This window comes from Cyprinodon tularosa, unplaced genomic scaffold (genome assembly GCF_016077235.1).
Source record: "Cyprinodon tularosa strain WSP-4 unplaced genomic scaffold, ASM1607723v1 ctg48, whole genome shotgun sequence".
NCBI classification, from domain to species: Eukaryota; Metazoa; Chordata; class Actinopteri; order Cyprinodontiformes; family Cyprinodontidae; genus Cyprinodon; species Cyprinodon tularosa.
Window position 1 is genome coordinate 283,062 of NW_024039207.1, and position 25,270 is coordinate 308,331.

The 25,270-nt window shown below is 39.6% G+C and overlaps 1 protein-coding gene across 2 annotated transcripts in view; it reads right to left on the reverse strand.

The window, feature by feature from the left end:
- LOC119794442 (plakophilin-4-like) overlaps positions 1-23,549 on the reverse strand; it is a 63,621-nt gene extending 40,072 nt beyond the window's left edge. For both annotated transcript variants that reach the window (XM_038302025.1, XM_038302024.1), the window contains exons 1-3: positions 23,065-23,549; positions 22,391-22,573; positions 765-877 (exon numbers count right to left, since the gene is read on the reverse strand). In XM_038302025.1, the coding sequence (XP_038157953.1) occupies positions 765-877; positions 22,391-22,522 (245 nt within the window). In that variant the 5' untranslated portion in view covers positions 22,523-22,573; positions 23,065-23,549. The remainder of the gene's footprint in view (positions 1-764; positions 878-22,390; positions 22,574-23,064) is intronic.
- Between the last annotated feature and the right edge of the window lie 1,721 nt (positions 23,550-25,270).

The following is a 25,270-nucleotide window of genomic DNA, read 5'->3' on the forward strand; positions in this document are numbered from 1 at the left end:
TTAGGGACTCTAGTGAATCACAGTGAGAGGTTTTAGCAACAGATGGAGAAAACAGGAGAGAAACTTTCCCCAAGTAGTTGCGCTACCAAATTTACAGGACAGTTCCAAGGTCAGAACCACTGCTGACGCAAAAGAACATGAAGATCCGTCTAACATTTACCCCAAAACATCTGGGTGATCCCTGGTAGTTTTAGTAAAATGTTCTGTGGACTTATGTGAAAAAGTTGGACCTTTTTGGAGGTGTGTGATCTGTTAAATCTGGTGTAATACCAACACAGCATTGCTGAAAAAGATCGTGCTAACAGTCAAACACGGTGTAGGTATTATGATGGTCTGGGATGGTTCAGAAACTGGAGGATGACAAGAAAAAGTCCAGCTATGAAGTAGACAGTAAGGCTAAAAAATTTTTTATGAAGGTTTGGCCTACTCAGAGTAAAGGCTTAAAAGTCATTTAGACACTATGAACTTCATCAGATCCCATCTCTGTATGGCAAAAAGAAAAAAACAAAACAAAAACAGAATAATTTGTAGGGTTGCGACAACTTGGTCAAAGAATTTTACTTAAGGGGAAATTGCCAGGTTCCTAGAGTACAAAAGCTCTAAAACTCCAGTAGAAATCTGGGCAGTCAAGTTTGACCAAACGCTTCGGAGCAAATTGTTCCTGAAACTGTTTCATGTAAATTATTCAACATCTATTTCTGCAGGGAATCTTAAATCTAATATTTTAAATCCCTGTGAAACAAATAAATGCAAAGAGGACCTACCTGCTACTGTCTGCAACTGGTGACTCAGCTCCCAGCATGCACTTCTCAAGCTGGCTCGCCACAATCTGCCGCTCCTCTTCCAGCTCGCGGGTCAGTCGCTCAAACTGAAGCTCCTGCAGCGAAACATGAAGAGCAAGATGACATCCCAACATCCACCACACCACAGTACCTTAATGGTCCTTCTTAAACCCAGTTATCCATGCAGTTATAATCACACAAAATTCACTGGATCACCTGACAAACCTCAATTGAGATCACAGCCTCAGTCCTCAAAACATTTTCTAATGCTTTTGACTAAACATTATGACTTTAACAATAGCTGAATAGCTAAGACATAATTATTAGAAAATTGTAAAACCATAGGACAATAAAACTGGAAAAACTTGAGTACGGTCATCACTGGGTGACTGGGTAGCAGGAGCCAGTAAGCTCAGCTGTTTAAATAGAAGCTTAATAGTTTTCTACTAAATTCCTAGTAGAAATACTAATGAATCCATTTAGAACACTTTGAAATATTCATTAAGCTAACCAAAGCCATTTACAATAAGAAAATAATTAAAAAAAAAACACAAGGAATAAAATAACAAACACAAAAAGCCAGGAGGATTTTTTGGAAGACAAAGCAAGAAAAATGTAAAGTCGTAAGGAAGCGGCTGCAGTTCCGAATTCTCCCGAATGGTGCACGACTTTACACGAGATAATAAAGTGAATGTGATTGGTCAGTTTATCAAGTGGGCGAGATTGTTGTGGTGGAAAGTTCGCAAGCACGTTTGGTTGTGGCAAACGGTTTGTCTGAAGCATCTTGCTAACCAGTTAGCAACTTAGTGCTAGCAGGTTCTCAATGGGAAATTCCATTGGGACCACGTAGCACTTAGCAACGACACTGAAAAGGAACACTATGGACAGCGGAAATATGCAAGAGGAGGAGAGTTTAGTGTCGGAGGTCGTGGATGAGTCTCCTCCGTCATACATTTTTATTTAGAGGAGGAAAGCGTTACGAAGATGTTGTGGAAGAGAACGCCAGGGCGGCAGAAGCTTGGTTTGGTGTAGAAGGCATGTTTGAGCCCTTGCCTCGCAACGCTGCCAGTTCTGTTAGCTCTACGCCTGCTGAAAACACAGACGTCCATCCCTGTGAACACTGGGACGGAACTCAATGGGAAAGGAAATTATTATTTCTTATTTCAGCCGTTGCGTATATTAGCTGCAACATATGAATCAAGATGCTATGACCGAAAAAAAATTGATTGACAGATGACTGTTGATATATGATTGGCCGAATTTAGGTGTACAAGCTGACGTATGACGTTTAAGACAGGATTTTTTAAAAGACAAAAAATTTTCTAACTTTTGGGACAATATGGTGTGATAAAGAGTACATTTATATACATGTTTAAGCCAGAATGATTTGAAATTTAAATATACCTTCCCTACTACTTTAAAGGATGTTAATGCTACTGTCACTGGCACATGAGGAGGCGTATGAGACATAAAACCTGGAGGATTGAACTGACCAAGCAGCTGTCATTTTGACATTATTTAAAGGAATAGTACACCCAAAACATGATTAGCCTTCATTTTCTACTCACCCCCATGCTGAACAACACTCTGGAGTACTTTTTTGATATCTCAAAGGCATCTGGAGATCTGGGAGGCTTCTTGCTGTCTGCTGACATTCAAATAATGGAGGTCTATGGTGCCCGAGGCAGAAAGGTCCATAAAAGTCCACAAAAAACGTGTCAATATTCCTCCATACTGCTCGTCCAATGTATTCCAAGTGTCCTGAGTGGGTAGCATCCAGAATTTACTCAGTACGAAGTCATTTAGAATGTTTTTAGAGCATAAACAGTAGTGTATATGATTTCCTGAAAGCGCGCGCCGGCGCGTTCATGACGCTACGGAAACCGCGGCAGACCAAACCAGATGAAAGTGCGCATTCAGCTCGGCAAAGAACTCATGCTCTTCCTCAACACTGAAGTCCTCAGACATTTTTCTTTCGTTGTTTCTTTCTTTGCACAGGTAAACAGCACATTTCTTCTTCTACGCTTGCATTATCGTCAGAGCAGACGCTGAATGCGCACTTTCATCTGGTTTGGTCTGCCGGCTTCCGTAGCGTCATGAACGCGCCGGCGCACGCTTTCATGAAATCCTATACACTACTGTTTATGCTCTAAAAACATTCTAAATGACTTCGTTTCGAGTAAATTCTGCATGCTACCCACTCAGGACACTTGGAATACATTGGACGAGCAGTATGGAGGAATATTGACACGTTTTTTGTGGACTTTTATGGACCTTTCTGCCTCGGGCGCCATAGACCTCCATTATTTGAATGTCAGCAGACAGCAAGAAGCCTCCCAGATCTCCAGATGCATTTGAGATATCAAAAAAGTACTCCAGAGTGTTGTTCAGCATGGGGGTGAGTAGAAAATGAAGGCTAATCATGTTTTGGGTGTACTATTCCTTTAAGATACATGAGAACATAGTAGTCCCTATAGTGTTTGAACCTCATCAAGATTTTCACTGATTATCCTTACCAAAACACACTACTGTAAACTCTGACCTTTAATAATACACATCTAACATGAAAAGGCTGGACGCTGTTGTTTACTATGTCTATCCCTGAGTCATAAGTAAAAAAGAGACAGTGTGCTTCATAAATGGCCAGATATTAAGTAAAACAAAGTCAGTCTAAGATTAGAAACTGCACACTGCACAGCATCAATAATGGAAATGCAGACACCAGAGTTATGCAGTGCTTTGCTCTATTTCAGCACCATGGTCAGCGGCACAGTAATAGCCAAAAGATTTCCTCCAAATCAAGTTAACAAAGGTTAAAAATAAAGCAGACTTAAAACAACGGGACGGGAAACAACTAATAGAAGTACAACAACACTTAGCATTGATGGACTTTAAGCAAGCAGAGCAAAAAAACAAGTGCGGTCTATCACTAATGTAATAACAAAGCGGAGACACTGTTCCAAAACAAAGACATCAATGCAAACACTACCTATGCATGCACACCTCAGTCAGAGGTCACTTTCTGCCAAATTTAACTCAGAAATAGTTTATTAATCCCAAGGGGAAAATAAATTGTACAGTAACTCATAGGCTTTTATTTTTATATTTAAATAAGGGGTTGATTTAAAAACCAGATCTGGAGAAGCCTCCTGTTGTCCAGGTGAATGCAAAGGTAGTTATACTCCACTTCTCCCATTATTTTAACAGGATTCCCTTTACTCTTGTTTTTATTTCCAAAATCTACAGTCATCTCCTTATTTTTTTGACATCCTGGATCAGATTATTGTTTCCACACCATGTCACGAAGTAGTTCACCAGCTCTCTGCACTCAGCTTCTTGTCCATCTTTGATGCATCCAATGATTGCTGAGTCATTTAAGTATTTCTGCAGATGACAGGACTCTGTCTGGCTCTGCAAGTCAGAGGTGTGCAGAGTGAAAAGAAGCTGTGAGAGTACTGTCACCTGTGGTACACAGTGTGCACAGTAATGCACAGCAGGGAGAAAGATTACCAGACATCGCAAATTAGTTTGGCATGGCAACAATGATCTTACATTACCTATTAATCTTATTTCAGAAACGCTTTTTATGCTTATTTTCCTACAAAAAAAAATAAGAGGTGGGCTGTGCGACGTTCCTTTTATTAGATTTTGTTTTTGTCACCAGTGTGATGGTGGGTTTTGTGGGCCCTTTATAACTGTGGGCCCAGCGTAACCGTTCCTTCCGCCTCCCCCTGTTCGGCCTTGCTACAGTCTCCAATTCAATTCGGCTCTATTTGATAAAACCTAAACCTAACTGCTTACATAAACAACCTTAGCTGCTGAAACAACTGCTGAAAAGTATTTGGGATAATAGTTGGTTAAATCTGAGGAAGAATCTGCTCCATTCTTCTCCTTAAAACTGTTATTAATTCAGGCACATTGGAGGTATTTCAGCTTGAATTGCTCGTTTAAGGTCATGCAACAGCATCTGAATTAGAATCAGATCATCCATCATAGTCTCTTGCATCATAATCCCTTTTAAACTACAAAAGACTCTTAAATCCGCCCCGCCAGCTTTTCATCTATATCCTTTTTGTTTTTGGGTCAACCATGACCAGCTTTTTCTCTAGTTTATTTTACTGGTATCCTAATGACTGCAGGAGCCAGTGAGCTGCTGCAGCTGATGGAAATAGCAGAGCTGTCCTGATTTCAGAGGTAGTAAGTCTGCTTCTCTGCACAAAACCAACTCCAGTAGTTTGGCCGTTTAGACGGCTTTATTCCAGGCACCTCAATAAGGCTACTGGATTCACACAGACAGCAGATTGTCGACACATTATCATCTTAACTCAAACAGCTTGAAACATCAATAATATCAGGAAGAGAACAGAACACACAGGACTAATTTTGCATTTTTAATAAGTTGATTCTTTGAAGCAGCTGATCCTCACTAATTGGACAGATGTTTGTGGACTCAAAGCCCTCGTGGCTCACACTTGTAATCTGCTGCAAAATCTTGTAGTGATGACAAACTGACTCTTACTGTAGCTTTTTTTGGTTTAGTCGTGTTTATGAAATTAAACCTCCTTTTTGCATCTTTACACAATTATACTGGTTATTTATGAGTGAAACACCTTAAAGGAATAGTATACCCAAAACATGATTAGCCTTCATTTTCTACTCACCCCCATGCTGAACAACACACTGGAGTACTTTTTTTGATATCTCAAATGCATCTGGAGATCTGGGAGGCTTCTTGCTGTCTGCTGACATTCAAATAATGGAGGTCTATGGCGCCCGAGACAGAAAGGTCCATAAAAGTCCACAAAAAACGTGTCAATATTCCTCCATACTGCTCGTCCAATGTATTCCAAGTGTCCTGAGTGGGTAGCGTCCAGAATTTACTCGAAACAAAGTTATTTAGAATGTTTTTAGAGCATAAACAGTAGTGTATAGGATTTCCTAAAAGGGCGTTCATGACGCTACGGAAACCACGGCAGACCAAACCAGATGAAAGTGCGCATTCAGCTCGGCAAAGAACTCATGCTCTTCCTTAACATTGAAGTCCTCAGACATTTCTCTTTCGTTGTGTCTTTCTTTGCACAGGTAAACAGCTCATTTCTTCTTCTACGCTTGCATTATTGGCAGAGCAGACGCTGAATGCGCACTTTCATCTGGTTTGGTCTGCCGGCTTCCGTAGCGTCGTGAACGCGCAGGCTCGCGCTTTCAGGAAATCCTATACACTACTGTTTATGCTCTAAAAACATTCTAAATGACTTCGTTTCGAGTAAATTCTGGATGCTACCCACTCAGGACACTTGGAATACATTGGACGAGTAGTATGGAGGAATATTGACACGTTTTTTGTGGACTTTTGTGGACCTTTCTGTCTCGGGCACCATAGACCTCCATTATTTGAATGTCAGCAGACAGCAAGAAGCCTCCCAGATCTCCAGATGCATTTGAGATATCAAAAAAGTACTCCAGAGTGTTGTTCAGCATGGGGGTGAGTAGAAAATGAAGTCTAATCATGTTTTGGGTGTACTATTCCTTTAAAGACTGGAATGGACGATCTCAGACTCGACAGTAGAGACTGACACGGGAGTGGATTTTCACTCCTGTCCCGTCCCACTCCCTCAGAAAAAAATTTGTGTCCCGTCCCGATCCCGGGCCAGAGTAGAAATCTAAATCCTGTCCCGTCCCACTCCTGGTGAAATTACTCCCACTCCCATTCAGAATGACTCCCTCTCCTGCACCACTCCCATTCTTGTTGTCTTCAATAAGATTTCTGCCAATACATTGAATCTGAATTTCTATGAAGGGTCAGTTAAGTTCCTGTTTCTAATTGTAGTAAAGGTCAGTTAAAGTAAAAGGAATAATAATAATTATAAATGGTTTTTGGGTCGTGTAGTTTTTTTGACTCGCATTATAGTGTAGGCTTCAAGGAAAAAAACAAAATGGTGGCGCCAGTACTGGATTTTTTTTTTTTCTTTATATTTTATTATATTTTTTGGCATCGATCCTAGTTTTTTTTAGTTACTATTGGTTTGCTCCCGCTCCCGTCTGCTCCCGTTAATGTTTAATCCTGTACCGTCCCAATCACGTGATCGTTACTAATACTGACTCCCATCCCACGGATTCCCGAAAAAATGTCAGTCTCTACTCGACAGTCCTGAGGCAACATCTTATATATTGATTTTGTCTTTTTGCAATTTAGAAAAAGTGGAATCAAGTTAAAGAGATTCTAAACTATAAGAAAAGTATTATGGAAATTTTAGAGCAGTTTAGGAAGTTCATTTTCTAAAACTCTTGGGATCTGGAGGCTTTTCTAACTTTCTCCACCAGAGGGCACCTGAGATCTTCCTCCTGAGGGCGTGAGCTGACTTCGACACCTGTTTCCCATCTGCTCATCAAGAGGCCTACTTAAGGAGGAGGAGGCTGACACTTCCCTGCCAGAGTGTTTGCCAGTAAAGGTACCAGCAAACATGAGCCTGCTTCTCTGATCTGATTCTCTGATTTTGTGAACTAGTCTGACCCTGTGTTCTTCTGCCTCTCAGATCCTGACTAATCTGGATATCAGTCATCCTGGAGAAAACAATCACTGCCTGGAACCTGCCTGTCTGTCCTCTGCCTCAGCCTCTGCCCTCAGCCTGCCGACCGGCCTCTGGACCAACACGGTTCCCCCCCTGCTGATCCGAATACCCTCTGAACAGGTATTAATCCAAGCCACCGTTTAACTGCAAGTTTCCTGGATCCACTTTAACAGATCTGTCCTCCTCTAGTGACTTCCCTCCCGTGACCAGTCTGACGAACCAAGACCCTGTGCACATTTCCTTGTAAACTTTGTTAAATAAATCTTTTAACTTTTTCCCTGTCTGAAGAGTGTTTTCTGCATGTGGGTTAGACGCCTAGACCCCAACATGACGAAAACCTGTAAATACCTTGATACTAGATACTGAATAAAGGGTTCTCCTAGTGAAATGGTGATTTACAATGCTTTATCATCAATCAAGCAAGGGACTAGAGATGTGAATATTTTTCAAGTTCTCTTAATGAAAAAGTATTTTAGCAGAAAGTGAGACAGACAGACGGAATGATAGCCAATTGTTTGGTTTAATCAATAATCAACATTTTTACACTGATATGCACTAAAGACAGGAAGTTACCAATAAAGCAAACACAGTTTTAAACATGAGTGCTTAGAGCATGCGGCTTATTGTCACAGCACTGCTGCTGACTTTGCCTTTCTGCATTCCCTTACATCACACTAAAGCTTTGCAGAGACAGGACAGCAATACACAGGCGTGCTTGTTTACCCTCGCTAGGCTGCAGCACATCTCAGCGGCCAACAGCAAGCCGTGCCAGGCGACACCTCGCGCCAGCTGGGGGGGGTTCTTACGGACGATCCAACACAGCTTATTGTGAACCGTCACAGCCTGTTTTTCCACTCCGTTATCGAGTCACACCGACTTCAGACCTCTGCTGCTTGCTGTGTCTAATCTTGGCCCGGCAGTTCAGTTTATCCACGCTGCATCAATGATATCCGTGAAATGTTCGTCCTACTTCTCCTGCTGCTGCAAACTCCGTCTTAAAGGCTTTGTAACAAAGCCTGTCAGAACATTTGCAGGCTCGTTTTGCTGCAGTGGCAGATATTTCCCACAAGCATCTTATCGTGATGAAATTTGTGATGAATAAAGTAAAGGACATTTCTACAGCTTTCAATATCAAATGTTCTCACTTATCATTCACAGCAAAAATCCAGAAATTCTTTTAGCCGATATGTAAAGAAGGATGGATAGATGGATGATAGAACTCCTGTCTCTGTTAATCCAGGCTCTGCAGGGACCTTAACTAAGTGAAATTATGAGAGTAAAAGCAGAGACAGTAGATTTTACTCCCACTTTGCCCTCCACGGACCTCAATGATGTTTATCCTGCCTTTGTTTTCCCAGTGTTCCCACTCTGTACGCCTCCACATGTGACCTTTAGCTGGATTAAAGCACTTCCTGCCTCTTTACAGGCTCAGTCTGCCTTTTTCAATTGCAAGCAACAAGTGTGCTTCTTCTCTAATGGCAGACACAAGTCCGGGAGCGGATAAGGCAGGTGGAGGCGGATCCACTCATGCAAAGAACATCAGAGAGTGATGGCACGGTAGAGGGTGGGGGGTACTCTGTGATTTCACCACTCAGGGGATAAAGAAATCCTCTTACACCATGGGGATACGACTCAAAGTCCTCCACCTCTGGCACTAGGGGGTGGCTTGTGGGAGCTCCATTTCTGACAACATGTCACGCTTCAAAGCTGGGGTCCAGTCTGCACTGATATAACAACAGTGAGAGTCAGTTTAAGCCACTGATTCAGACTGAGAGCCTGCAGCTTACATGAGGCAAACCCTTTCAGTCTACACTGGGCTTTTACTCACCCACATCAGGTGCACCTGTGCTGGTAATTTCCTGCAACATGCAGGGTTTTCTGTTGGCGCTTTCCATTAAAATCAAGCCAAGCATGGAAAGCCCTGCAGTTGGTCAGTCTACTGCAAAAGCATATCTAAAAGTAATTAAAATTTCTTGAAATAAGTGTATTTAACCTTAATTTGAGCAGGTAAATCTGATGATCTTCCAATGAAGTGAGACACTTTGGTCTCAAAATAAAAAAAATGACATTATGCACTTTGAATAAGATAATGGGATGTTTTTTCACTTGCTTTCAATGTAAATAATCAAATTCCATTAGGAAATTGTCTTGTTTAGCTGTTGATAGTAAGAGTAAATACCCTTATTTCAAGAAAAAAATGACTTACTCATATTTCATTTTTTCTCACTGGTTGTAAAAAACATCTTGCCCATCTAATACATCTTGTTTGTGGGTTTTGATGAGCATGCATGTTCTTTTTCAGCAGCAAGCTCATCTGGGAGCTGCCCTGCAGTGCAACAGTCTGCTGCTGTCAGCTCAGGGAAAGAAAACAGGCCCTACAGATGCGAGCCTCTGCAGTGGTGTCAGGGTTCCTACACAGTCTGGGAATGCATCAAGAGAGTTTGATTCAGTTCTGGATGAAAATGGAAGGATAACTGTTCCTATTCCATCAAATGCTAAACCTTCTACCTGAATTGGAACAAGTTGTGTTGTTTTCTATCAAGTTCTGAAATAACATTTGCTGATATAAGCAAATTGAAACCCCTGGAAATCTTAGTTGGTGTAGAGCCACGTGTAAAAACCTGCTGGGAAAAGCAACGTTTTTGTGTTTTTTGTGTGTTTTTTGTGTGTTTTTTTATTTCAAACCAGAAAACCCAAAAATATAGATTTTGCTCCTCCTTCTTAATTAATGTCAATCGTTGAAGGATGCTAACTGCAGCCTGCATCACCATTACTCCTGTCTTTATCTTGAAAAAGGGGGCGAATAAGTGAATAAGGGACTCTCCTGCAGACAGTATGTATTTTTTGCTTTTAAATCCTTTTACCTGTCCAATAAGAGACTGGTATATTATGATAAAAGAACTATGCATGCTGCTAATGTTGCTAATGCTCCATCCATATGCATGAGCACACACAAGGCAAATTCATGTGCATACCATCATGCAAGAAAAAGGGGTATGAAAAGGTGTCAGAATGGGTTATTTTAAAATTTCCTCTTTCCTCCTAAAATTTGGAAAATAATAATTTCAAGACAATTTCTGAATTATTATATAAGTAAAATACCAGGTAATAAATTACAGAAGAAGAGAGACTGTAAGGGAATTGAACTGAACTTATGTATATTGGATTATTGGGTGATTTTGGCCACAACAACAGGGGGAATTGTTAGACATTTAGACTCATGTTTTGCTTACATGAGTTATTGTAGCTTATTTAAAGCTACAGTATGTAATAATTACAGGGATATAAAGTCAGAAATTTAATATATTATACATAACTATGTTATTTATCATCACCTATGAGCTCAGCCTTTTAACCATAATATTTGCGTTGCCTTAGAATTCGTTATTTATAATTACATAGGAGCGGGTCTCGCAGCCATGGAGGCTGACATCTTTGCGCTACGGCAAGCGCAGAGGCAACAAACTAGCGATTGCGAGATCTCCCATTACGCTCGAAAGTAACTACGGCAAGTTGAGAGAGATGAACTGAGACGGTACTGAACAGTAGATGGCAGTATTATGCCTGAGAAGCGTTTAGTCTGCCTGAAACCAAAGAAGAAGAAGAAGCAGGTATACTGCACCTCAGTGACAAGAAAGGTGAACAAGGCGGCAGGCGTGAGTGACTTTGCAAACTGTTTGGCACTGTGTGGCCAAACATCAGACGAATGGAGGATCATGCCTACTCTGTATCACAACGAAAAGCGGCGGACACCGAACCCCCGTCATCTAAGAAGCGGAAACACGACGAGAATAAACGCAAGCGTGACAAGAAACGACAAAAAACACGGATCAACATTGGCACGGCATTTACACGATGGAAGTCACTGATGGAGGAAAAAGGTTTTCAAAGTGACGCTCAAGTTGCCAGTTTTCTCTTGGACAGGTAATTAACCCTACACACACAATTGTCTAATATCACTGCAGTTTTTGGAGTACAGGATGCTCAGACCTGTCTAAAACAATAACATGCTGCGTGATGATGCTGTTACTCTCCAGTATACTTATTCAGCAACATCCCTGACGTTTCACAGGTAATGATTCAGTAATTTTCTGTAAAATAATTTTCTGGATATATACCTCGGTTACTTCTCTCCGGCTCCTCTCTCTCGCCTAGCTGCATTCCCTCTCCCTCTTCCTCGCCTTGTAACCCCCGTGCCACAAACAAGACTTGGACTCTGTAAACGGGGAATATATATTCTTCCAGTGAACACAATCTCGCTGTTAAACTAATGACTACAATTACTTCGTCTGTTTATATCACCATGCAAAGCAGCTCACCAAAACGTCACAACGACGTAGAAAAATCAACGGGTATATTTATTATCTAAAGTCTACATGAAATCTATACCCTACACAGACTAATGAAATACTATCTGTAAAATTATCTATGTAAACAAACCTCATCACTTGAGAAGGTAGGTGATTCCGACGTCGTGGAAGACATTTTGTCCCGTAACGCTCGCCGTACTGTTGGGGGGGAGAAGCGGTGGGGGGGAGACGTTCATGTTGCTGCAGTCTGCAGTCTGGACATTAGATGTCGCTGAAAATTACACACTGTAGCTTTAATAAACTGAAACTGCAGGTGAGATTTGGAACTCATTGTTCCACAGAGCACGCACAAAGCTCCTGTAACAATAGCAACACGTAAATAGGAAATTCTTCCGTAAAATCAAAGACCCTCTTTGGCAAACACAAAGCATCTGATGTTCATGAGGTTTGCATGTTTTAAAACAGGTGCAAACAGGTTTATATGCGCAGATCAGATTTTCAAAGAAGGTGCCTTTCAGCAGACAGTGTATGCAAAGCGTTTTCTGCGTGTGTGCCTTCATCAATATGCAGATAATATCCTAATGACCGGACCGCATAAATTAATGAGTGGAGGATATGCAAATGTTAACATTTACCATGTACAAAGTGATTTTTCACACAGACACTTAACTGCGGTCACAGGTTTTGTATCTTTTTTAGTATTTCTGAAAGTTAAGCGCAAACGGACAAGCAAAAAAAACATCTGCAGTCATTGTTGCCAAAGAGGTGGCATTGCTGTGTTGCCAGAGGATGGAGAGATATCAATGCAAATGTAAATATGTTTGGACCATCAGTATAGAACAATATTAACAGAGGAAAAATGCCCGGCAGAAATTAATGCACCTCGATTGCAGACAATCTGGGTAAGGAAAAAAAACTGAAAGGCAAAAAAAATGACAGAACTTAATTATTGTGGCATGTTATAAAAAGATCAATATCAGTGGAGCCAGAAAATAGAAATAGGGAGGGAAATAATCCTGCACATCCTCTGAATACAGGACCATAACCCATGCTTTTGTTTTTAAGCACTTTGAGCTTCCTATCTGAGATACACCATAAACATAATTTTTAATCATTATTATTAAAATAATGATAACTTTTACCTCGATCTCCATAGATCAGAACCCTTCTCTGTCTTTTACGGCCATTCTCAAACTGCCTGTAGAACATCCAGCTCATTTTAATGGATGGACCCAGACAGTTTGCATGTTTTAACATTTATGCAGTGATCTTTGCAGATCACCCACAACACGCCCACTTATGCACGTACTAAAACAAAATTTGCATGTGCAATTTAGCACCTCTTATCAGCAATCTTTGAAGATCAGACCCATAGTTTTTGTTTTACAGGACGTAGGATCTGTTATGTTTGGACTTAGGACTGCGAACCTGTGAACCAAAAGACCTCGCATAGGAATGTGAGGCTCTCTCTAAGAGTGAGAGGAAGGTTGTAGGTGCCACCACAAGGTACTTAATTTTACGGAGACATCGGTAATCTAGAGTGGGATCCCCCCCAGTTATCCAGGTTTTGCAGTTGTATGGTAGTAGAACAAAAGGCAAGGTTCTGGGGAATCGTCAACTGCCCAAGGAGAAATTTTTGTTCAAATGCAAACAGCTTTAAAGATAATTAGAAATCAAATACTGGAAAATTAGCTCAAACAAAGTCCTCTTCTTCTCCATAAAAAAAAAAAAAAAAAAAAATCATAAAGTAAATAAATGTAATCTAACAAAAACTTCCAACTGTTTTTAATATTCTTTTTTTGTTTCTGCATGTTTTATTTTATTTATTTATTTATTTATTTTTTCCTTCTTGCTTTGATTCTGTTTTATCTTCCTGTATTTTAATCATTTAAAGCACTTTGCATTGTCTTTCTACTGAATTGCGCTATACAAATAAATTTGCCTTGCCTTGCCTTGCCTTGTGTGTGTGTTGTATCGGAGCTGATTTTCTGTGCTATTTGCTCTTCCTTTTCAAGTGAAAGTGTTAAAATCCATTTCTACTCTCAATGGTATTTCAATTGTTTTCATGTGGATCTGCTTTAGCAATTAATGGACCTTAGGGTGGAAAAACTATTACAGGAATAAACTGTAATAAAGTAGAAAGATTCTAATTAAACTGAAATAAACTGAGATGAACTGGACTGATGGAAAGTGAATTTAGTTAAAAGGCGTTCATTGCACTGGAGAGCACTAAACCGTCCTGGTTTAGGTTAAATCTCTGTTCTGTCTGCATAAAGGAAAGTCTAAACAACTATGATTGATGATCTTCTTGATATTTTCAATCCTCTATTTTTATTCTCATCTTTCATTGAGTGGAAACTCTGCTGCAGGCCGTTATCTCAACATCTGATCGATCCCTCTGTTTGCTGAAGAAGTGACAAAGTCAAGCCGTGTTCTGACACTTCAGTGGGGTTTTAAGTTTCGCCATTGCTTCGTTGGCTACAATCCATCACTTTTCCACTTTTAAGGGGTTAAATGGGAGCTAAGTGGAAAAGCATCAGGCCCCACACACAATAGAGGGCAATGACTGATGTGCTCCATTTAGCAGGTCTAATTTGACATTTCTGTGGATTAACCGCAGGCAATAGATTTGACTCCTGAGCAGCACCGCTGCCTGCATTCCAGCACGGGGATATGCAAAGCAACTTTGTTTTGTTTTTTCTTCTCAGGATGCTCAATCATCTAAAAACATGTTTCATGATGAAACATTTAGCCTCAAGGAACGTCGGGCTTTTTACCAAGGTGGTGTCTGAATTACAAAGCTGAGCTTTTCTGCTTTACATTTATGAAAACAAAGATCAAGAAGAAAGATGTCCTGCTTTGGACATGTAATTCCCCTCGCTGACGGCGAAGGTCATTATTTCATGATCTCTCAGACTTGGATGTTCAAAAATAGCTTATTTTTGGCTTTAAAGTTTCTTTTTTTACCCTTAATTACGAATCAAAGTTGGCTGTGGGTAATATTCCACAGATGATTAAACACTTTTAAATGCTGATTCCTAAACAGTTCTCAGTTCTTTTAAGAAACCAGAGAGTGCATTGTTTTATCAGCACTGCAAAAAGTAGCGTAGCTTTATCCAGCTTCCAACAAAGGAAATTAAATCAGGAATTTAGGAAGCAGAGAGGGAGACTTTGGAGGTATTATGTCGTTCTAAAAGGTAGAGATAGAACATGAAAGCAGTGAGTTTTCAGTTTACTCTTCTTTCTTTGATGATCAACGTGTAGTTTGGGGGGAAAACAGCTCTTTTTGTTTGTTTTACCAGTGAAAAATTACTGTGGTTGCATCTAAATAACAACAGCAATACTTTTGGGACATTGTTCTTTGTATGATAAGACCAAATTATAGCAAAACATGCAATCTGGAGACAGAAGAATCCATGATTCCACTTATCACAGCAATACTTCCAGGTCCTGTAGCTGTAAAACAGCCCCTGACCATCAAACTACCACCACCATACGTTAGTAGTGGGGTGGTGTTCTTTTTTCTGAAAGGCAGTGTTACTTGTACTCCAGATGTAATAAGACACACACCTTGCAACAGTTTTTTCACACGTTTGTCTCATCTGAGAGAAGTCTTCATTTTTGAGATTTTGCCATTTGTGCATAATTTCTCTCATTATGGTTTCTTGGAGTCCTACAGCTTTAAATTGGCTCTGTTATCTGTTCTATACTGAAAGACTCAATTCCTTCCTTACTCATGTGTTTCTGAATTCCTTTAAATCTCGACATGATGTCTTACTTTAGAGGATCTACTAGTGTACCTGACTTTGTCAGGTCTGTTTAACTGATACTTGAGGACTGGTGTGGCTAGAAAAGGTAAACTGAGGTGTGATAAACCACAGTTATACAATTTTTTTAAGGAGAAGGATCAGTTTTTCAGACAGGTATGGTATGTACCGGTAGGTTCGGATTATATTTCTAACTCAATAATAAAAATCTTTATTTATAAATGCATGTTTTCTTCGAACAATATTTAAATTAGTTTCATGCTCTTAAAAAGTGTTGCAAAAATAACAGAAAAAGGAGAAACCAAGAAGGGGTGCAAACACCTGTTCACACCGCGGCACATTTGAATAATAGGAAAGGATTAACAGCTTTAGAGTTACACAGTTGATCTATAAGCAGGAAGAGATTAAGCAAATATTTCATATCAAAGGTTTAACAAAACTTCATTTTGCATTTTATTTGGCAACAAGTTCTGGGATGTCCTGCAGCAATCAAAATCCCGTCCCTTAGAACGATCCTGAGGTAATGTAAAAAGCCCAACCTTCAGATCTGTGATCTACTTTGTAAAACGTGTGTACGCACAAAACAGGGCCTGAATCTTACACAGGCTTATGTTTTTATATTTAAAGAAAACAACTTGGGTTGTAAACTAGCTGCACTTCACACCAACTTTAACTCGTTTTCTTTTGGAGCCACGTGAAACTGGGGACACAGATGGTGAGAAGATGAACTGAAGCCAGTTTGCATCATAATTCCTCTTAGCAGTGGCGGTGTTTTTATTGAGGCACAGAAAAGCATGAAATAAAAAACAGGGCAAGGGATTCAAATATATTAATATAGCTGCATGACGGGAAATTTCTATTCAATTAGGTTTAATTAAAATCCAATGTCTCGTTAGGTGAATTTACATTTAGAATTTTGTAATTTTACATATTTTTGACTTAATTTCAGTAAAATGACCGTTTTCTATAAAATCTGAATTAGAACTCAAGAAAAACTGATATATTCAGCCTTTTTTTGTTTTGAAAAAAACCTTTAGCAGATTAAAACTGGGATCCAATCTCAATAGCACTGAAGCTATCACCTTATTGTTTTTAAATAATCAATAAAACAGAATTTTTAAAAAAAGAAAATGAAATTGATCCAAAGGACCTATCAGTAACCATGTCTGTTCCAGCGCAGATCATCATTACAATATGTTGGAGTATTATGCATCCAGTACAGGGGCCATAACAGGGGCCAGGACGTGATCTACAGGGGCAGTGGCCCCCGTTGGCCCCTGTCTAGAACCGCCCATGCCTCTTAGAAGTTCAATTTCACTGCATATGAATATTTACTAGAAGATCGACTTTATTACATCAAAAAAACCTGATGTAGTCTGATACATGCTGGCACCTCTGAGCCGTGATTATACATGAAGAACTGTTACATTAAAAACTAGAAAACCGCTCAAAGAGCGCAGAACTCCATGAAGCAGCAATTTTTTTTCCCCATATGGCAAATTAAACCTATAGCTAAACTCGATAAAAATCAATATCTTGTTCCTTGGCAATCGGTGCACATTTGGCAAACATTTAATTAAAATCTGTTCACAACTTTTCAAGTTATATTCTGTAAACACAGACGCAAACTGTAGGTGGTGCAGGTAAAAAGGTTTATTAACCAGCTTAAACTCTAAGTTAAGGTACGCCCAATATTTGAAGTATGTTATTGACACAGAGTACATGTCAGACTTAATAATACTACTTTAGCGATAGTTTCAAGGTGTTGCTTTATTGTATGTCTCGTGCCATGTCTCAGTTGTGCTGTTCTTTTTTCATCTTGTTACAGGTGATGAAGCAGACTGAAAATGTTTTGTCATTTTCTCCTTTCTATCTCTTCTTTCTTTTTTTTTCTTTTCTTCTTCAGTTTTTCTGCTCTATTTACATTGCAGTGTCCATATAAACTGTAAAACTCCCTGCATAATTATAATAAAGCAATTTATATGCATGAAACAAGTGGAGCAATATGGCAATTGCCATACTGCTATAGTTGTGAAAGTAAAATCTGTTGGGCTCTTTTTGGCATCAAGACAATTATTCTTATTGCCACATTGCCAGACAGGACACTGTAAAAATAATAATAAAAAAAAAGAAATATGTTATTGTCATTTTTTCCATTCATTCCTCTTCCCTATGATCCACAGATTGAGTCATACAGAAAAACACTTAAATGTGACCATTCAAATTGATTGCTATAAACATTTAAGTACCATTTTGCCGTCTCTGTGTAACTGGCATTAATTGACTCTGTTAAAGGATGTTAAAAATGGGGGAGGCAGGAGGGATTACTTTTTCAGCAAGCCTTCCACCAAGGTTTCCTGGCCTATGATGATGACTGGCTTATGAGCAAATAGAATCCCTACAGTATTGCTCTTGGATAAATGTGCTGAGCTAGTCCGGTATAGAAGAAACCAGACCCACACTATCACTACGCACAACTCCAGTATAAAAAAGAAAGGGGAGGATAGCTGGATGCATGGTTTTAAAGTAACACAATTAAATATGGATATGCAGGACTTTGTGGTGCATGTAAGAACTTATATAAAAACATAAAGATTTAACATGGGTTTAAGTGTCAGTGAGATAATTTTTTTCTTGGAAAAATTTATATTTATTTCTAAAAGTTAAGATAATGTATTTTACATTCTTTGGTTCACCTTTTGGGAATGTGTAAAAATGATTGCATTATGTGGAGCAGCCTTGTGTTTACTGTAGCTGTCAAGGTATTTGTAGCTGTGTTTGTAATATTTTGCAATTTTATTGGTAATGGTGTTTTAATTACTTAATATTTTAATTTAGAGTGGACGAGGAAGAATTAAACTGTTAAAGACCTCCGAAGTGGCAGGCGGTCACGAGGTAACTTCGGTTAAAGCACGTGTCACCTGATTGTCTGTAAATGTATCTACTGTATATGTAAAGCTTTGTCTTCTTTTTCTGTAGTTTTCAAGGCGTTTAACAAAGAGCCCGTCTAAAGGAAGCCGTGCCAGTGTTGTCACTTTCGAGTTACAATGGGTGTAAAATAGGTGTGGCTCCTGGAAAAAATCCAAATCTAGATAAGTCATTCTTTCTTAAAATAAGTGCATTTGTTCTTGGATTGAGGAGGTAAAAAAGACCTTTTGCCAACGGAACGACACAATTTACACTTAAAATAAGAAAATACAAATGCATTGTCTTATTCGAAGTGCATGTTATCTAATTATCTTATTTTAAGAGTAAAAATACTAATTCCATTGGCAAACTATCTCATTGATCTACTCAAATTAAGGATATATACACTTAATTTAAGACATTTTTACTTATTTCTAGATCATTTTTCCAGTGCAGGCTGCAGTCAGCTTATTAAAGGTCAATGATAAAATTATATAAATTGATAAAATTATCCATTTATCTGAGATATCACAGCCAGCGAAAAGCCCAATACTGCCCTCCATCTTGTTTGTAATTAGCTATACATGTTTACGTGCACAAAATTTCAGAATTAGACCAAAATGCATTTGGATTAAAAAGCAAAAAAAAAAAATTTGGATTTTTTATATGGACATGAATAGTTGGAACAAAACAGCCACTAAAAAATGTGACATGCAAACAGGCCAATTGGAATTTTCTGATTACAGCTAGCCAGAGAGATGAATCACTTGAGGCAGACTTACTCTTGCCTCTTTAAAAAAAAACCTCACCCAGTGAAGCGTTTACATGCATGCTGACTGGATTGTCAATCTGTATAAACCACCCCTCTCAGTCAGACTACACTTAACGTCCATATACGATCCTTCCAAATCTGATAAGAATGGTCCAACTTACATGTTTATATGACACATTTTTAGTCCGATTAGCCATTTATTCCAATGAAAACACACTCTGTGTTGCCATTCATGATACTTTCTTTTATTTTGTTACACCAATAACGTAGCTACCAAACTTATTCAAACAATTCTCCACCTCTCCATTGTTTAACTATGTTTTTTCATTGTCTTCACTGCACTTGGAAACAGATTAATATCAATGATCAGCTAGCCTGTTTAAATACACAATAAAAAATATAAGGTGCTTTGCTTGGAGTATTTAGGGTCGGGTATGTATAGGGCTGAACCTAAGATTAAGCCTTTACACAAACTAGGGCTGAAACAATTAATCAGATTAATCGATTATTAAAAAATCTTCAACTAATTTAATAATTGATAAATCGCTCACTGATCTATAGACTCCAAAACATGCCTTTAGCTGACAGAGCAACCTACTTAGAGCAGAAATTATATCAAAATTGTAAAAAGAAATAAACATTTTGCATTTAAGATAAAAAAACAAAACGTTTTTTGTCTGTCAATATGCGCTACCCTGGACTCCAGTGGGAAAGGTTGAGTTTCACCTGATTTAATCTCTTAAAAAGTCTTCTTTAAAGAATCTTGGCTATCTGATTATTAATCAATTAATCGATAAAATAATCTACCAATTAGTCAACATGCAAAATAATCGTTACTTGCAGCATTACCACAAACTGTGGCTGTGATTTCTAAGGTAAATCTCCTGGCTTGGGGATTGTGCACGGTTATATAAATCTGAATTTTTGGACTTTTGCCATACTTACCTTTTAATATGGATCCTGCACAGTATTTCTTTAAACGAGACCCCGGGTCTTTCTACCTATGAAAGTAAGGCCCCAGGAAAAATGAAAATTTCCAGAAAAATCTGTATTAAAACCCACTTTCTAATGCATTTTCAAAAGCTACGAAAAATGAGCTATATAAGAAGAGTAGGAGCAAATAGCAAAAATGGGATTAGATCTACAGCTGTTACATGAGCATTGAAATATTGTGTTATTAAAAGATAAATTCTCCAGCTTCTGGAGACAAAGTCAGATAATTCCTAATTCAGCTTTCCCTTTAGTGCTGTGCATGTTGTTTTTCCAGTCTTATTTTTAAAAACTCAACAATCCATTAGCAACACGGACAATGGCGCTATTAGCAACACAAACTAAGTACAGGAAATGTTTGTAGGTTTTATGCAGTATAAGAATCCCCACTGATATAAAATCTCTGAGTTCAATCATAAGTGAAAGAAGTGCCCTTGACTTAACCCTTCTGCACACATCGCTCCATTCAGTGTCACTGGATCATATTTCATCTGGTCAACAGGAAGAGTAACATGTCTTCAACTAGGCCTATGTTGACAGCTACTGTACTGCAGAGCATCATCAGGGGCACATTTTGGGGTTTTAAAAAGGGGAAAAAGAATCCTATCATGCAGAATCTCTAAAATGGAATATAAAGAATGCAAATGCAGAAAATGTTCATTATTGATGCACCAAATATGATATTAAGGCTGTCAAATAGCCGCTTCCTTAGATTTAGGTGCAGATTAAACATTGGATCTGAACCTCCTTCCTTAGACATCATAAGCCTTTAAATAGCAACACGTCTGATTCAGAACTGAACACCCAGGGAGCGAGCAGAGAACGTGGCTACTGTCCAGGTATAATTAAGAGGACGAGAACAGAAAGACTCCCATGCTGACAGGATATAAATCAGCATCAAACATAACAGCAGGGACAGGGAGACAGACGGAGGCTGTCCTCACAGGTTCATATTGTTGTTTTCCTGCAGATCAAAGGCATTTCAGGGAGAATCAGCAGCAAATCATAAAAGTTCATACCATAAAAAAATACCTGGTTTGAAATATTTGGAAAAATACATTTGGACGAATTTCCTGCAATTTTTTTGGTAAATAAGAAATATCTCCTTCTGAAATGGTTCAATTTGAATCTGTCTGAGCTTTGGAACATAGCTGAGCGCACTGCATGTTTTTTTTTTTAGCACCACTTCATTTTTTTCCCTTGGTGCTGAAAATGTGGCAGTTGAAATAATGAATGAAGCTTTTAATAGAATTTTAGATCTGAGTGACTCAGCTTAAATTTCATCCTCATCTGGAGATAATCCCCTGGATTTACTGTGGAAACTTGAGTGACTTGAGTTACAAGCACAGATAAAACTGCCTGAAACTTGTTTAGACTTCCAAAGCAACAGGACTGGGGATTGATGGTTCATTAAAAAATAGAAAACAGCACAAAATCAGCTGAAATATCCAAACATGATCAATATTAAATGTGTATAAACTGATACTGAGATTAACTTTACAAACTTAAGTCGCCTTAAATCTCTTAAGATGCAAAGGTAGTAGCCAAACTGAGCTTCATAATGGCCGCAAAGTTAAGTCCAAGATGTGATCTCTAAGAAACATAACTGATATAAAAAGAGCCGTTTAGTCAAAGAATCGCCCATTAATGTCTGCAAGGTTTCCAGGACCCACAGCTGCAAAAACAAGCCCACATCACCATCACTCACCACCGTGTCTGACAGTTAATAAGGAGATTTCTTCAACTGTTTTCAGAAAATGACCATATAGCCCATCTAAGATTGATGGAAAACAACAATAGCTCTAATAATGACATTGATGCTTTTTTTTGTATGTTTCTTTCCATCGTGATGTCATTGCTGTCGTCATTTATCTGGCTATTTTGCCAACACATTCAACTGTCTTTCCACCCTTTCATTCAGCTAAAACAAACCTGGCATGACTAAAAGAGTTAAATCAACAAGAAGCCAGATCATGCCCCTCCAAAAAAGAAAACAGAAACCACTGGTGTGTAAAATGATTAGAAAACAAAGATAATAATAAAAAAGTCAATTAGAACCAAACAAACATCCAGCACTGTATGCATAGTCTCTTGTAACAGAAAATAAATTATTGCAAAAATCAAAATCTGCACTACAGTGTAAAATACAAGCTATTTTGCGCCATAAGGGAACTGAGATGATGTCCAAACTCTGTCAGTGGGAGCAGGTTTCCCAAATAAGCCAAATGTTTGCACTGAAAATGAAGAAAGACATGGCAGTGAAGCCACAGAGGGTGTGACTGCAGGAACTTACCTGCTCTTTAACAGAAGCCAGGAGGTTGTTGGTGGTTGGTGTGGCGGCGCTGGACTCACACTGGCGGCCTTGACGGCTTGGCCCTTCTCTGACCACCATGGGCCCTTCCCCTCCTGCATCAACTTCCTCCATATCCTCCACGTCCACAGATCTGTCTGGCTGCTGCACGCTCCTTCTCTGACCCTGCAGGATGGTCAGGATATGGTTTAATGCTTCCATAATCATGCTGACATCACTTACAGTAATCATTGTTGGTTTTAATAGCAGGGATTCTCCCTCTGAGCTGCTGAAATATCTCAGACTCTATGGTATTCCACCAATAAATTATTGTTTCCTATGATTGGGCTTTTTTTTTCCAACTAGACAGAAGATATTTTCTCATGCATATGATTTTTTTGAATGATCAGGTCATTCAGAAGGATTTAACCCCTCATCATTTGGTCATGCAGCTGCAGATTTCTGCACAGGTGCTGTGCACGCTCACACACACACACACACACAGAGGGCTGCAGGCTGCATCTTTCCACTCTATATCTCAGGTCTCCATAAAACACTGGAGCCAAGCGTGTTCACAGGTGAGCATGCACCATGCATGAGGTGCAGGCGACCCCCCGTTATTATTAAACGTGCAGCCTGATTGTGATCCTTGCACCCCCATCCCACCATCCACTAACCGGCAGCCAAGGACGAGGTCACACCGCCTCAGAGAACCAGAGCCAGCGACGCTCCCCGCCCGCCGCTGCGCGCGACTCCCCGGCCAGATGTTGCTGATAGGAGCAGGCCACAGCTGGCTCAGTCCGCATCCATCCTCTCCCTGCAAAGCGGCCGTGACAGCTAATCCATTGCCGCGCGCGCCGACGTCACAAACAAACAAACAGCCGCGTGCGCGTCCTCGCGCTTCTCCTTGCAATTATGATTCCCTCTTTGCCTTTGTTTGCGTCCAATTAATCCCGTATGCGCGTTTCGGAGGGGTCAAACGCTTCCTGGCGTCCCGGCTGCACCGTGCCACGGGCGCTGAGCATCAGCGGCGTGACGTCACCATGCGGCTATGGATTATTTCCGATCGGAAGATCGATGAGGAGCCGCGGCCGGAGCCTTCAGCAGCGGCAGCTCCTTGCAGAGCGCTCCGGTGGAGAGGAAGGATGCAGCCTGCAGAGCTTAGTGTGTGTGTGAGAGCAGGGGCGGATTTAGGAAATCTGGGGCCCTAGGCAAAGACAGGCAGAGGACCCATTATACAGATAGAGAAATGTTAATAGAATAGACATCCATTATTTGTTCTAGGTTTTCTCACTCTCTTATATTTCACAAAACATATTTCTCTATGTTTTGTGATTGTTTTTCATGCCGTCTCAAAAGGAATGAAAGATTTTTTCCCATCACTAAGCTCACTTAGCTAATTGCTCCTTCCTGTGTTTCCAAAAAAGTAAATAACCCAGTCCTCACTGTAGACGAGCCATGATCTGCTTCTCTGTTCTCCATTTTTCATTTGGATGAAATAATAGCTGCATGAATCACGACAGCAGACAAGATAGAGGAGAGCAGGAGGCAGGGTTACCAATCTACTTGCTCTGGAGAGTAGAGTTCGCTGCTTTTGTTGTCGCCAAGGTCTCCAGTAGCAGAAAAAGTTGCTAGATTTGGTGCTAGATGCTTTTTTGAAATCAAAGATCTAGAGGGGTCTGGAAAGTGGCTAAATATAGCGACAAAAGTGCATAGTTTGTTTTCAAATGGTATGCTGCTGTCTGTTTGGAGGTTTTTGAACATGTACAGCAATGTTGATCCAATATGGCGGACACTTAAGGGGGTGGGGGTTTGAGACACAATATTGTAAGCGTTCTGATGGCATTTTAGCCAAATAATTTTTTATCAAAAACAGAATTAAGGAATAATTGTATTAACCATACATGTAAACAGAGTTCTATGGGGGCCCCCAGGAACTTGGGGCCCTAGACAGCTGCCTAGTATTGCCTAATGGTAAATCGGTGCCCCTGTAGAACAGGTCATGGCCCATTATGGCCCCTGTATATAGGACATCATATATACATTTATGATAAATGAAATAAACAGGCAGAGAGGTCACACATAGCTTATTTTACTATTGTTATCCTTACAGTTTTATTTTAACAATGCAAACTGAGCAAGTTATGAACTTAATTGAAATTAATGTTAACATTAACTTGCTGCACTTCAGGCATAGTGAGATATGAACAGTTTTCTTCTGCTTTGAGGTTTTTTAGAGCAGCAAATGGCTCTTTGGTTCTCTTAATGTTCTACAGGGGAGGTCTTAAACAGGGGGTCCGCGTCTCCTAGGAGGTCCATGGAGCTACTGCATGGGGGTTGCAAATGTTTTGGTTGATTAGACTTTTTTTTTTATATTCCCACCCTGCAATTTTTTTTCATATAGTTGAAATGTCTTTAAATAAACATTAACATGAATTAAACACTGAAGTAAACAGATAAATGGAGGCAGAAGATGTCTTTCAGTCATCAATGCACACATTCAGCGACACACAGGAGTTCTTTCAAGCTGGGCACCGTTTCATTCACAACACCTGTCCCATCAACCAGGAATCAGAATCAGGAATACTTTAATAATCCCAGGGAGAAATTACTTACGTTACATGACTCCATATGTGACTTTAGAACCAGCTTGATAAAACACAATTTCATACAATATATATAATCAGAGGTTCCCCGCTCCATCAGTTTGGGGGTCCTTGACCTGGAAAACGTTGAAGCCCCCTGTTATACAGTAAACTAACTTTTAGCCCTTTTTTCTTTTGTCATTCTTTGATTCGGTGCCCCAATGTTTGAGGCTAATAAGTTGATCTGCTAGTAGAACAACTATTTTATCCTTAAAATAAGATTAATATTATCCAATTG